Source organism: Oryctolagus cuniculus, chromosome 13 (assembly GCF_051225735.1).
Source record: "Oryctolagus cuniculus isolate XC-2025 breed Fujian yellow rabbit chromosome 13, ASM5122573v1, whole genome shotgun sequence".
Taxonomy (NCBI): domain Eukaryota; kingdom Metazoa; phylum Chordata; class Mammalia; order Lagomorpha; family Leporidae; genus Oryctolagus; species Oryctolagus cuniculus.
This window is the reverse complement of record NC_142879.1, coordinates 61,661-76,030: the sequence shown is the minus strand read 5'-3', so window position 1 is coordinate 76,030 and position 14,370 is coordinate 61,661. Positions and strand designations below refer to the sequence as shown.

At 51.7% G+C, this 14,370-nt stretch overlaps 1 protein-coding gene across 4 annotated transcripts in view; it reads left to right on the top strand.

The window, feature by feature from the left end:
- Positions 1-14,370, top strand: part of STX6 (syntaxin 6) — a 59,130-nt gene that overhangs the window by 27,765 nt on the left and 16,995 nt on the right. For 3 of the 4 annotated variants that reach the window (XM_051841021.3, XM_089311950.1, XM_051841020.3), the window contains 3 exons: positions 514-639; positions 6,590-6,696; positions 10,480-10,574. In XM_051841021.3, coding sequence (XP_051696981.1) covers positions 514-639; positions 6,590-6,696; positions 10,480-10,574 — 328 coding nt within the window. Of the gene's footprint in view, positions 1-513; positions 640-6,589; positions 6,697-6,810; positions 6,969-10,479; positions 10,580-14,370 lie in introns of those variants that run through there. The other variant, XR_011381803.2, reaches the window with a different exon arrangement.

The window sequence follows — 14,370 nt, the reverse complement described above, 5'->3', positions numbered from 1 at the left end:
CAGTTGCCTGGGCTGCCAGTCAACCCTTGTGGCCCACCTGCCTGGTGCCATCTGGGCAGCCTGCAGCCTTTGGTGCCAAGCGAGGATTGCTGGATTAAATTTGGCAGTCATTGGTGGATCTTGTGCCCTCTGCACGTGAGGGCAGGGACTCCCCACTCCTTCCCCCAGAACAGAACTTCTCTGGGTCCTACTTTCACGGAGAGGGTTCCCGATCTCTGGAGCCCGTTGGAGTAGAGCCTGTGAGTCCCCGTTGGACCTCAGGCATCCTGGGGGCAGCTGAGGCAGCGTTGCAGGTCCTGTGCATTGCGAGGGGACATTTCGTTGGCGAGGCCCACTGGGTGGACTGGAGGCCATGTTTTAAACAGTGCCACACACACACCACCCTCTGCGGCACCACGCAAACACTTGACCCAGGGAAACCAGATGGTGAGAAATGCGGGACCTCTGTCTGTCACTTGCTCTGTGCTGTCAGCTGTTGGTGACTCCTGACTCCAAGTGTCCCCACTTCCACAGGCACTGCTGGGAGACAGTGGTGGCCAGAGCTGGAGCAGCAGAGCCCCAGATAAATACGGGCGCCTGGACCGAGAGCTGCAGGTGGCCAACTCCCATTTCATCGAGGAGCAGCAGGCACAGCAGCAGGTACTGCAGGGACACAGAGGTTGTGGGGCGGGGGTGCATCTGCTGCTTGTCCCGTGCTCGGCTTTGTCATGTGTGGTGAGTGCATCCACATGGGATTTTTTTTTTTTTTTAACAGATTGATTTGTTTATTTGAAAGTCAGAGTTAACAGAGAAAGAGAGAGAGCGAACTTCCATCCACTGGCGCACTCCACAAATGGTGGCAACAGCCTGGGGCTGGGCCAGGCTGAAACCAGGAGTCTGGAGCTTCTTCGGGGTCTCCCACGTGGGTGCAGGGGCCCAAGGACTTGGGCCATCTGCTGCTGCTTTTCCAGGCTATAGCAGGGAGCTGGATCGGAAGTGGAGCAGCTGGGACTTGAACCAGTGCTAGTGTGGGATGCTGGCACTGCAGGTGGCAGCTCTACCCACTGTTACAGTGCTGGCCCCGGCCCCCACATGGAATTCTAAAACTTTATTCTTTTTTTGCCCTAGAAATCTTCTATTTAAGGTGTACATATTTCATGCGTTTCATATATACAACTTTAGAAACAGTGAATCTTCCCACCATACTCATCTTCCCACACCTCTTCCTCCTCCCTCTCCTATTCCCATTCTTAATTTTTACTAAGCTCTATTTTAAATTAGCTTTATACACATACTGTTAATTCTATACTAAGTAAATAGTTCAGCAAATAGTATGGAAAACTGTTCCTCAACAGTTCAGACAAGAGCTATTCAAAGTCATCCCACCTCAAAGTGTGAATTTCACTTCCACAGAATGCCTTTTGGGTGGTCTGTTATCACAGGTCAGGGAGAACATATGGTATTTGTCCCTTTGGGACTGGCTTATTTCACTAAGTATGATGGTTTCCAGTTTCACCCATTTTCTTCTAAATGACCGAATTTCATTTTTTACTGCTGTGTAGTATTCCATGGTGTACATATCCCATAATTTCTTTATCCAGTCTTCAGTTGATGGGCATTTGGGCTGATTCCATGTCCTGGCTACTGTGAATTGAGCTGCAGTAAACATGGGGGTGCAGATAACTCTTCATATGCTGATTTCATTTCCCTCGGGTAAATTCCCAGGAGTGGGATGGCAGGGGCGTATGGCAGGTCTGTATTCAGGTTTCTGAGGTGTCTCCATACTGTCTTCCACACTGGCTTCCCAGTTTACATTCCCACCAACAGTGGATTAGGGAACCTTTCTCCCCACATCCTCACCAGCATTTGTTGTTTGTTGATTGCTGTATGAAAGCCGTTCTAACTGGGGTGAGCTGAAACCTCATTGTGGTTTTGATTGGCATTTCCCTGATGGCTAGTGATCCTGAGCATCTCTTCATGTGTCTGTTGGCCATTTGGATTTCCTCTTTTGAAAAATGCCTGTTGAAGTCTTTTGCCCATTTCTCCACTGGGTTGTTTGTTTTCTTGTTGCTGAGTTTCTTGATCTCTTTCTATATTCTGGTTATTAATCCTTTATCAGTTGCATAGATTGCAGATAATTTCTCCTGTTCTGTTGTTTGCGTCTTCGCTTTGCTAAATGTTTCTTTTGCAGTGCAGAAGCTTTTCAATTTGATGTAATCCCATTTCTCAATTTTGGCTTTGACTGCCTGTGCTTCTGGGGTCTTTTCCAAGAACTCTTTGCCTATGCCAGTGCCTTGCAGAGTTTCCCCAGTGTTCTCCAAGAATTTGATGTTATCAGGTCATAGATTTAGGTCTTTGATCCATGTTGAGTGGATTTTTGTGTAAGGTGTAAGGTGGGGTCTTGCTTCATACTTCAGCACATGGAAGCCCAGTTTTCCCAGCACCATTTTGAAGAGACTGTCCTTGCTCCAGGGACTGGTTTAGCTCCTTTGTCAAAGGTAAGGTGGTTATAGAAGCGTGGATTGATTTCTGGTGTTTCTGTTCCGTTCCATTGGTCTATCCATGTGTTGTTATACAAGAACCAGCCTGTTTTGATTAAAACTGCCTTGTAGTGTGTCTTGAAATCTGGTATTGTGATGCCTCTGGCTTTGTTTGTGGTATAACTTTGCTTTAGCTCTTCAGGATCTCCTGTGATTCCATATGAATTTCAGCATCATTTTTCTATAGACAAATATATATACTTCTATGGATATATAGTTTTTCTATAGATGTATTCTCAGATATATCTGAAAAAAAATTTGTTGGTATTTTGATTGTATCACATTCAATCTGTAAATTGCTTTTGGAGGAATGGACATTTTGATGATATTGATTCTTCCAATCCATGAACATGGAATTTTTTTCCATTTTTTTTTATATCTTCATCTGTTTCCTTTAAAGTTTTCTAATTTTCATCATAGAGATGTTAGACATCTTTGGTAAAATTTACTCTAAGGTATTTGATTTTTTGTAGCTATTGTGAATGGGATTGAACTCAGAAGCTCTTTCTCAGCCGTGGCATTGGCTGTGTATACCAAAGCTGTTGATTTTTGTGTATTGATTTTATATCCTGCTACTTTGTCAAACTCTTCTATGAGTTACAATAGTTCTCTTAGTGGAGTCTTTTGGATCCTGTACTTATAGAATCATGACATCTGCAAATAGGGATAGTTTGACTTCCTTCTCTCAGTTTTTATCCCTTTGATTTCTTTTTCTTGCCTAATGGCTCTGGTTAAAACTTCCAGGACTATATTGAATAGCAGTGGTGAGAGTTGGCATCCCTGTCTGGTACCAGATCTCAGTGGGAATGCTTCCAACTTTTTCCCATTCAATAGGATGCTGGCTGTGGGTTTTTCATAAATTGCCTTGATTGTGTTGAAGAATGTTCCTTCTATACCCAATTTGCTTAGAGTTTTCATGACGAAAGTGTGTTGTATTTTATCAAATGCTTTCTCGGCGTCTATTGAGATAATCATATTGTTTTTCTTCTGCAGTCTGTTAATGTGGTGTATCACATTAATTGATGTGCATATGTGGAACCATCCCTGCATACCAGGGATAAATCCTACTTGATCTGGGTGGATGATTTTTCTGATGTGTTGTTATATTCTATTGGCCAGAATTTTATTGAGGATTTTTGTGTCTATGTTCATCAGGGAAATTCTCTTTCTCTGTGCATCTTTTTCAGGTTTAGGAATTAAGGTGATGCTGGCTTCATAGAAAAAATATGGGAGGATTCCCTCTCTTTTGATTGTTCTGAATAGTTTGAGAAGAATTGGAGTGAGTTCTTCTCTAAATGTCTGGTAGAATTCAGCAGTGAATCCGTCTGGTCCTGGGCTTTTCTTTGTTGGGAGGGCCTCTATTACTGATTCAGTTTCCATCTCGGTTAAGGGTCTGTTTAGGTTTTCTGTCTTCATGGTTCAATTTAGGTAGGTTGCGTGTGTCCAGGAATCTCTCCGTTTCTGATAGATTTCCCAGTTTGCTGGCAAACTCCTTGTAGTAATTTCTGGGATTCTTCTATTTCTGTGGTGTCTGTTGTTGCATTCCCTTTTTCATCTCTAGCTATTGATTTGGGTCTTCTCCCTCCTTTTTTTTGGTTAGTTGGGCCAATGGTGTGTCAGTTTTGTTTTGTTTTGTTTTGTTTTTTCAAAAAACCAGCTCTTTATTTCACTGATCTTTTGTGTAGGTTTTTTGGTTTCAATTTTGTTGATTTCTTTTCTAATCTTAATTATGCCTTTTTTCCTACTAGCTTTGGGTTTGGTTTGCTGTTGTTTTTCTAGGTCCTTGAGATGCATTCATAGCTCATTTATTTGCTGCCTTTCTAATTTCTTGATGTAGGCACCAACTGCTATAAACTTTCCTCTTAACACTGCTTTGCTGTATCCCGTAAGTTTTGATGTGTTGTGTTGTCATCTTCATTTGCTTCCAGAAAGTTTTTTATTTCTCTTTTGGTTTCTTCTGTGACCCAGTCTTCATTCAGGAGCGTGTTGTTCAGTCTCAATGTGTTTGCTGTGCTCTAGGGATTCCTGAGTTGCTAATTTCCAGCTTCATTCCATCGTGGTCCGAGAAGATGCATGGTATGTTTTTGATTTTTTGAATTTGCTGAGACTTGCTTTATGGCCTAGCATGTGGTCAATCCTAGAGGAAGTTCCATGCACTGCTGAGAAGAATGTGTGTTCTGCAACTGTGGATGATAAGTTCTATAGGTATCTGTCAGATCCGTTTGGTCTGTAGTGTCGATTGAGTCTGCTGTTTCCTTGTTGATCTTCTGTCTGGTTGATCTGTCCATTGCTGCAAGTGGGGTACTGAAGTCCCCCAGTACTATTGTATTTTAGTCTGTGTGTCCCTTTAGATCCACTAACATTTCTTTTAATTAGCCAGGTGCCCTGTGATTAGGTGCATATGCATTTCTAGTAGTTACATCTTCCTGTTGAATGGATCCCTTAATCATTATATAGTGCCCCGCTTTGTCTCTTTTAACAGTTTCTGTGTTGAAGTCTATTTTGTCTGATAGTAAGATGGCCACACCAGCTCCTTTCTGGTTTCTTTTGGCATGGAATATCTCTGACCTTTCACTTTCAGTCTGTGTGCATCTTTGTTGGAAAGATGTGTTTCTTGCAGGCAGCAAATAGAAAGGTTTTATTTTTTGATCCACTAGGCAGTCTGTGTCTTTTAACTGAGAGTTGAGGCCCTCTTTTTCTCTCTACTTTGGCAGGTCCACTGTTCCCCACAGGGCTCCATGCCAGGCCCACACCAGGCTCTCGAGCTCTTCCCACAGCTTTACCGCCAGCGGCTTGGGCTGCTGCAATCTGGTCTCCGCTCACTCCAGAGCTGGTGCTGAGGATCTGGGCTCCTGGGGTCCTGAGCCTTGTGTGTGCAAACCCTTCCCTGGGTTTGCACACTATGTGAGTCTGTGTGGCTGTTCTGTCCCGGGGTTTGCACACTGTGTGAGTCCGTGTGGCTGTGCCGTCCCTGGGTTTGCACACTGTGTGAGTCTGTGTGTTGTGCCATCCCTGGGTTTCACATTGGGTGAGTCTCCGTGTGGCTGTGCCGTCCCGGGGTTTGCACACTGTGTGAGTCCATGTGGCTGTGCCGTCCCGGGGTTTGCACACTGTGTGAGTCTCTGTGTGGCTGTGTCGTCCCTGGGTTTGTGCACTGTGTGAGTCTGTGTGGCTGTGCCGTCCCTGGGTTTGCACACTGTGTGAGTGTATGTGGCTGTGCCATCCCTGGTTTGCACACTGTGTGAGTCTGTGTGTTGTGCCGTCCCTGGGTTTGCACATTGGGTGAGTCTCTGTGTGGCTGTTCCATCCCGGGGTTTGCACACTGTGTGAGTCCGTGTGGCTGTGCTGTCCCTGGGTTTGCACACTGTGTGAGTCTGTGTGGCTGTGCCGTCCCTGGGTTTGCACACTGTGTGAGTCCGTGTGGCTGTGCTGTCCCTGGGTTTGCACACTGTGTGAGTCTCTGTGTGGCTGTGTCGTCCCTGGGTTTGTACACTGTGTGAGTCCGTGTGGCTGTGCTGTCCCTGGGTTTGCACACTGAGTGTGTGTGGCTGTGCCGTCCCTGGGTTTGCACACTGTGTGAGTGTATGTGGCTGTGCCATCCCTGGTTTGCACATTGGGTGAGTCTCCGTGTGGCTGTGCCGTCCCGGGGTTTGCACATTGGGTGAGTCTCCGTGTGGCTGTGCCGTCCCGGGGTTTGCACACTGGGTGAGTCTCCGTGTGGCTGTGCCGTCCCGGGGTTTTGTGTGCTCTGCGTCAAGACCTTGCTTTTCCCAGCCGATAGCCACATGCTCACCTTGGCTCAGCCTTGGTCTTCCCCCTTTGGACTTCAGCTGACCAGAGAGCATCTCTGGGTGGTCTAGAGTGTCCCTGGTCTCAGGTTGGACCAGCAGGCTCTGGCTCCACTGGCCGGCCTTGTGCGCTGTGTGCTGTTGGAGGCGGTGGTCTGGTCCTTGTGTTCTGGGCTGGCCACTAAATGCACATCTGTCCAGCTGGCCGGGAGGCAGCAGCTGCTCAGGGCCGGGCGTGGGACCAGGGAGGTGGATTTTAACGGCTGATTCCCCTCTGTGCAGCTGATTGTGGAGCAGCAGGATGAGCAGTTGGAGCTGGTCTCCGGCAGCATCGGGGTGCTGAAGAGCATGTCCCAGCGCATCGGAGGGGAGCTGGAGGAGCAGGCAGTGTGAGTACTGGGCGCCCTCTCGCCGGGCGGCGCTGGAGACCCCAAGAGCCAGCACTCACCTGGTGCTTTGTTCGTGGCTGTTTTCTGCTCCATGTTACCCACTGGCCCTCCCAGGAAAGGAAATCTGAGAAAATTTACAACAGGTGGTTCAGGCAGCTCTGGACACAGGTACCCGTCCCCCTGAGAGCATGCCTGGCCAGTGTCTGTGAGTGGGAGAGTGGACCAGACGGGACCTGAAGCCGTGGGTGAGACCAGCGCGGCAGGAGAGTGAGGTGGGTTAGGAGCTGATCTGTCTCCCCAGGACTTTCCTGCTACGTGGACTAAAGCTGTGCTTGGTATCTGAAGTTGTAGCTTTATGCAAATCTTATGGATTTACTTCTAATTAACAAGAAAGGCTTCCCTCTCATAAAATAAAAACCAGAAAACATACTTTGTCCTTAAGAACAGTCTCTTTTACACTGGAAGATGACAGCAAAAAGAGCATTTTTAAGTGATGCTACATAATACCTTGACCATTTTACACACTTTTTCCTGGGGAAAGACAGCCTGCCAGGATAGTTCAGAAACTCCTGTCTTGGCCGGCGCTGTAGCTCAATAGGCTAATCCTCCGCCTAGCGGCGCCGGCACACTGGGTTCTAGTCCCAGTTGGGGTGCCGGATTCTGCCCCGGTTGCCCCTCTTCCAGGCCAGCTCTCTGCTGTGGCCAGGGAGTGCAGTGGAGGATGGCCCAAGTGCTTGGGCCCTGCACCCCATGGGAGACCAGGATAAGCACCTGGCTCCCACCTTCGGATCAGTGCAGTGCGCCGGCCACAGCGCGCCGGCCGCGGCGGCCATTGGAGGGTGAACCAACGGCAAAGGAAGACCTTTCTCTCTGTCTCTCTCTCTCACTGTCCACTCTGCCTGTCAAAAAAAAAAAAAAAAAAAAAAAAAAGGAACTCCTGTCTCACGGTCATTCTGTGGCTACAGTCGTTGTGTGTTCTCACTGGAAAGCCCTAGAACATAGCACAGAGCAGACAGCGACAGCTTCCTGTGCGACGTCATTGCCTGGTGATGTCAGGGGGCAGATGAAGGTGCCGTGATGAGGCCAGAGCTGCTGCCCAGAGCCCCCACCAGGGTCCTGAGAAAGGGGGTTTTTGTGGCTACCTGCAGGCCCTGCGGGAGCGTGGGGCAGGGGCGCTGTGGGAGCAGTCCCGCAGAGGCCCTGTCAGCAGGCTGACAGGGAAGGTGAGGCGGGAAGGCCGCCTGTAGTCTGGTGAGGTCCTGCACTGGGACAGTCGCACGTTTGAGTTCTGACTCTGGAGTTCAGGGGCCTCGGGGATAGGTGCTGAGAGGCTGCAGCTGGAGACGTGAGTTGAGAACGCCCCTCAGCTCTGCGGTCTCTCCAGCACAGAAGGGTGTTTTATAAAGGCCTGAAACCTGCGGAGGCGTAGTGCATGGGCTGGGAAACGTCTGGATCCCAGAAGGCGGACGAGTGCCTGGCTGTGACCTGCAGACCAAACAGCAGAACCCCAGGCAGCCCTGGGCCGCCAGGAAGCCATGAGGTTGTGGCCACAGAAGCCCTAGTGTGGCCCTCCTGCTCTCTGGGGCAGGGTCCGTCAGTGTTGGAAGCCCCTCAGGAAGAGTGAGGTGCTGGCAGCCCAGCTTGTGTCTTTGGAGAACAGGGATCGCTGAGGAAAAGTAGACTGAAAGGAGAGCAGGAGGGCCAGGGCTGGACCTGTGCTGGCTGGGCGCGGCTGGGAGTGGACAGTGGAGTGTGCAGGCTCAGGATAACTTATTAATACTTTTCATTTAATACTTGAGGGCCTGTTGAAGTGGGGATGTTTTTGTATGTTAGAGTGAATATAATTATTAAAATTAATTTCACCTGTTCCTTTTCTTTTTTTTAAGATTTATTTATTTATTTGCGAGGCGGCATTACAGAGAGAGGGAGAGGCAGAAAGATCTTCCATCTGCTGGTTCACTCCCCAAATGTCCGTAATGGCTGGAGCTGGGCTGATCCAAAGCCAGGAGCCAGGAGCCTCTTCCCAGTCTCCCACGCAGCTGCAGGGGCCCGAGAACTTGGGCCATCCTCCACTGCCTTCCCAGGCCAGAAGCAGGCAGCTGGATCAAAAGTGGAGCAGCCAGGACTTGAATCGGTGTCCATATGAGATGCCGGCACTGCAGGCGGAGACTTCACCTGCTGTGCCACAGCTCCGGCCCCTCTTTCTGTTTGTCTCACGTGGCTCCTAGAAGTGCAACGTGGCGTGTGTGGCCTGTGCTGTTTCTGTTGGACAGCGTGGAGTTAGACCGACTGGAAACCTGGTTGTGAGCATCCGTGGGCTGACGGTTCAGTGAGTGCCTGTTTCGTCTGTGGTCAGAAGTCGCAGCCCGCACACGGAGGTGGCTCTTTCCTCTCAGGTGGCCTGCCTGGCCGGCCAGCCTGCCAGAATCTAGGATGAGCTGGAAGCGTTTGCATCTGAAAACACAGGGAAGGGACACTCAGTTGCCAGCGTGGAGTGACGTCGGCTGCCGCAGGGTGTCCTGTGTGGCTGCTGGCGCCTGCGCGCTGGCGGAGTGTGTGGAGCCGCGCGGCAAGGCCCCGGTGCTCACTGCTCTGTGCTGGTCCAGCCGGAGGCCGCTCAGACATCAGTCAGACCCTGAAGTAAATGCGCTGGAACGGGAGCTCAGGACGTGGGTGTTCCCTTTGCTGCTCGGCGGACAGAGACGCTGTGAGCCTCCTGGAGCCGGGTCTCCTCGTGGAGACGCTGACCCGGTGTGCGCACATCCACGTGCCGCCAAGGACAGCGCACAGACGTAACGGACACTGCTTGGGTGACGTGTGTCCTTGCCTCGGCTGACGCAGGCTGCTTCTGCGTATGATGGGGTCTGCACGAGCCTCCCCTGGGGGACGCTGGGCTGATCCTCCGCCCTGTTCTGCAGTGAGGAGACTTGGTCTTTAGTGCAGGGATCTCTGATAAAAAGCAGATAAAAAGGAAGCCACAGAGCCATGGGGCCTGTGCCTGACCGAGGTGCCTGCTTCGCAGCCTGCTGCGTGCTGCTGGGCTTGCCGTGTCTGCAGATCTGAAGTCTGGAAAGCTCTGAAACACCCAGAGTGTGTGTGGGTTTTAATGTACAGCGAGCTCTCATGATAGGAAAGCTGCACCTGAATTGACTGCAACTCTGATTCCCTTGCACTTCCATGCAGAAACGTTAGCCTGTTTGATGATAGGACTGTCCCAGACTGCTGCAGGCTACACTCAAAACACAGACAGAGCTGGCGCCGTAGCTCACTCGGCTAATTCTCCGCCTTGCGGCGCTGGCACACCGGGTTCTAGTCCCGGTTGGGGCGCCGGATTCTGTCCCGGTTGCCCCTCTTCCAGGCCAGCTCTCTGCTGTGGCCAGGGAGTGCAGTGGAGGATGGCCCAAGTGCTTGGGCCCTGCATCCCATGGGAGACCAGGAGAAGCACGTGGCTCCTGCCATTGGATCAGCGCGGTGCACTGGCTGCAGCGCGCTGGCCGCGGCGGCCATTGGAGGGTGAACCAACGGCAAAAGGAAGACCTTTCTCTCTGTCTCTCTCTCTCACTGTCCACTCTGCCTGTCAAAAAAACAAAAAACAAAAAACAAAACAAAACAAAAACACACAGACAGACAAAAACCCAAAACACCCTCAAAGTCGAAGCTGTCCTCCGGTGCCAGGGATTCTGTGTGGTGGGCGAGGGCCGCAAGTCGTGTGTGTGACAGAGTGGGACCCCCGGCTCTGTGTTTATCTGCACCTGCCCTCTGTGTCTGTGTCTGTCTCTCTAGAATGTTGGACGGTTTCTCCCACGAGCTGGAGAGCACTCAGTCTCGGCTGGACAACGTGATGAAGAAACTCGCCAAGGTGTCTCACATGACCAGCGGTAGGTATGGCGTCTACACAGAGAACTGGCATTGGTCCTGGACCTTGGTCTGTGGGGCTGTCTCCCAGGTGTGCCCCAGCGCCTCCTGCCGCCCAGGGCTGGGGCTGTCTCCCAGGTGTGCCCCAGCGCCTCCTGCCGCCCAGGGCTGGGGCTGTCTCCCAGGTGTGCCCCAGCCCTTCCTGCCGCCCAGTGCTGGGGAGGTCTCCCAGGTGTGCCCCAGCGCCTCCTGCCGCCCAGGGCTGGGGCTGTCTCCCAGGTGTGCCCCAGCGCCTCCTGCCGCCCAGTGCTGGGGCTGTCTCCCAGGTGTGCCCCAGCCCTTCCTGCCGCCCAGTGCTGGGGAGGTCTCCCAGGTGTGCCCCAGCGCCTCCTGCCGCCCAGGGCTGGGGCTGTCTCCCAGGTGTGCCCCAGCCCCTCTTGCCACCTAGTGCTGGGGGTGTTCCAGGGCCCACATGCACAGGCCTGGTATTGAGCTTGTCACTGTCGCTTGGGAAATGGTCTTTGGGCTCCTACATGCTTCCTCCAAGACAGCAGTATCTTTGCAACTAGAAAATGCTTTTTTATATTTCCTTCCCAAAATAGGGAACTTACTTAAGGTAATAATTAATTAAGAAGCCAGAACTGTCTCTTATTGATAGAGAAATGCCTACAATTTCAGATGGTCTTGTGGATCTAATTTAAACAGTTGCGTTTAATTTGTTGTAGAATAGTCCAGGGAATTTGTATCATGATGGGGATGAAGAAGTAATCATTTTCAAGTTAGTTATTACATATCTAGATATACTACAAATCTTTTTGTTTTTGACAGGCAGAGTTAGAGACAGAGAGAAAGGTCTTCCTTTTTTCCATTGGTTCACCCCCCAAATGGCTGCTACAGCTGGCGCGCTGCACTGATCCGAAGCCAGGAGCCAGGTGCTTCCTCCTGGTCTCCCATGGGGTGCAGGGCCCAAGCACTTGGGCCATCCTCCACTGTCTTCCCGGGCCACAGCAGAGAGCTGGCCTGGAAGAGGAGCAATCAGGACAGAATCCGGCGCCCCAACTGGGACTAGAAACCGGGTGCCGTGCCGCAGGCGGAGGATTAGACAAGTGAGCCACAGCACTGGCCACAAATCTTTATTTATCTGAGAGAAGAACATTCCTGTTTATTCCCTCTCCAAGTGCCAACAATGGCCAGGTGGGGCCAGGCCAACGCTGGGAGCCAGGAGCTCCACTCAGGTCTCTGTGTGGGTGGCAGGGACCCAAGCACTGGAACCACCACCTCTGCCTCCCGGGGTGCCCGTGAGCAGTCAGGAGCTGGGTCTGGGAATTGAGCCCAGGGACTTGGATGTGAGACAGAGGTGCTCTAACCCCTGACCAGACTCCAACCCCCAACCAGACCCCAGCCCCAGCCAGACCCCAACCCCCAGCCAGACCCCAACATCAACTCCTGACCAGACCCCAATCCCCAACCAGACCCCAACCCCAGGCCAGACCCCAACCCCAGGCCTGCCCCCAGCCCCCAGCCAGACCCCAACCCCAGGCCAGACCCCAACATCAACCCCTGACCAGACACCAATCCCCAACCAGACCCAAACCCCAGGCCAGACACCAACACCAACCCCTGACCAAACCCTAACCCCAGGCCAGACCCCAACCCTAGGCCAGACCTCAACTCCTGGCCAGACCCCAACCCCTGACCACCCAACCCCAGACCAGACACCAATCCCCAACCAGACCCCATCCCCGGCCCAGACATTCCTCCCTTTATTTTTTTTATTACAATTCATCTCCCCTAGTACATACGAAATAATATGTCTTAAATCAAAGAATATTCAGCATCTCTTGTTCAGTTGCTGGGTTTGGACTAAGGAGGAACCAGGTGTTCTTAGACCAGGAACCGTTCCCCCATTAGAAGGTCCCATGTCTTGGTTCCTCATTCTTCCATGGTTCCTGCTGTCAAGTGCATGTTACAGGGTCACGTAGATGAGCCTTTGCACGAGGCTAGATTAGATACACGTGTGCGGGGTGGGGGTCCCTGCATGTTGGAGTGTCTGGTTCCAGTGCTGACCCGGCTTCCTGCTGGTGCACCCCACCCTCACGGGAGACAGACAGAGTTCCTGACTCCTGTCTGTGGACTGGAGCTGCTGCAGGCATCTGGGGAATGAACCAGCAGATGGGAGCTCCATCTCTCTCTCTCTCTCTCTCTCTCTCTCTCTCTGTCACTCCGTTTCAAATACATAAGTCTTTGAAAAATAAGTACATGTGCATCTTTACTCTTCAGCAGTTTAACTCAAGTTACAAAACAACTTTCTGGGACTTGATTGCTTATCTGTAAAAATAGATTGATTCCTGAGAATTAAATGAAATAACAATAACATAAGAGTTTGACAGAATCTGCCATTTATTAGTTTGTAAGAACAACTGGCCCTGGCGACAAAGGCTCTGTAGCCAAACCAGGGGCTGCTCCCTACATTGCCTGAAGCCATGTGTGTGGGCAGGCAGGTGCCTGCTGGCTTCACCGTCCACACAGGCAGAGAAAGGTTTGCAAGTCTGCCTTTCTGACTCCCCTGTTCTGTCCTCTCCACCCCCACCTGTCCACTTAAAGTGGGAAGACGTCAGTGAAGTCTCAGAGCAGCGGCGTGGACGCGCCCCTCACCAAGGCAGGCAGCCAGGGCTGTGCTGAGCTGCTGCGTGCCACGTGTGTGGCTCTCTCAGGCGTGCTTATGCCTCCCTCTACTTTGCCACCAGAGAAGAGTTTGGGAACCAAAGTGAGGCTTCAGTGGTGTTTGTATCAGGAGGAGCCAGGAAACAGGGCAGGTAGCCTGAAAGCCTTCATTTTTGACAGGTTCCCTGTGTTTCCATTTCAGTCTTCACTTGGCTCCCAGAAGAAATCTGAGGGTGGGAGTGCCCCTCCATGTGGGCTTCCATGGTGGCCGGGCAGTGGGCACACGTCACGCGAAAGGGTGGGAGTGCCCCTCAGCGTGCGCAGTAGGCACACGTCCCCCATGAGAGTGGGAGTGCCCCTCAGTGTGGGCTCCAGTGGTGGCCAGACAGTGGGCACACGTCCCCTGTGAGGGTGGGAGTGCCCCTCTGTGTGGGCTTCCATGGTGGCCGGGCAGTGGGCACACGTCCCCTGTGAGGGTGGGAGTGCCCCTCCATGTGGGCCTCAGTGACCAGGCAGTGGGCACACACCCCCCGTAAGGGTGGGAGCGCCCCTCTGTGTGGACCTCAGTGGTGACCAGGCAGTGGGCACACGTCCCCCACACAAGGCAACGCCTCTCCTCTTTGCAAACCAGCTCCACACTTAACTATTTTTGTTTTTTTAAGAGTACTCAGAAAAGTTTTGTTTCACTAATGAAGAAAAATTTATCCTGGATTGAGTGCTCCTCTGTGCTCCCAAGGCAGTGCCCAGGCAGCTTGACCGTATTCCAGAGCAAAGCTCAAAAATACCTAAAGGGCATAAATGCGTGCAGCACCCGGCGAAGTGCAGCTCCCAGCGTGCGGGGCTGAGTCCCAGGAAAGCGCTGGTGGGGACGTGCTCCTTCAGAATATTTTACTTGGCTTTCTGGTACACTGCATCCACATGTAGGCTTCCGAATGGTCCAGGAAAGACGTTAGCTCTGCACCCACTCAGACGCACACTGGACTCGGAGTGGACTCTGCGACCCCTGCTCCCTCGCTGTCATTCTGTTCATCTTCTCTTCAGTGGAGGGAACTGTTGAGACACCCTCGTTCCCTGCCCTCGTTCCCCTAGCTTTCCGAGTCGGGTCCTGAGCTCTCCAGTGGGTAAAATTGTTTGCCCAAGTCCGCAGAAGTCCCT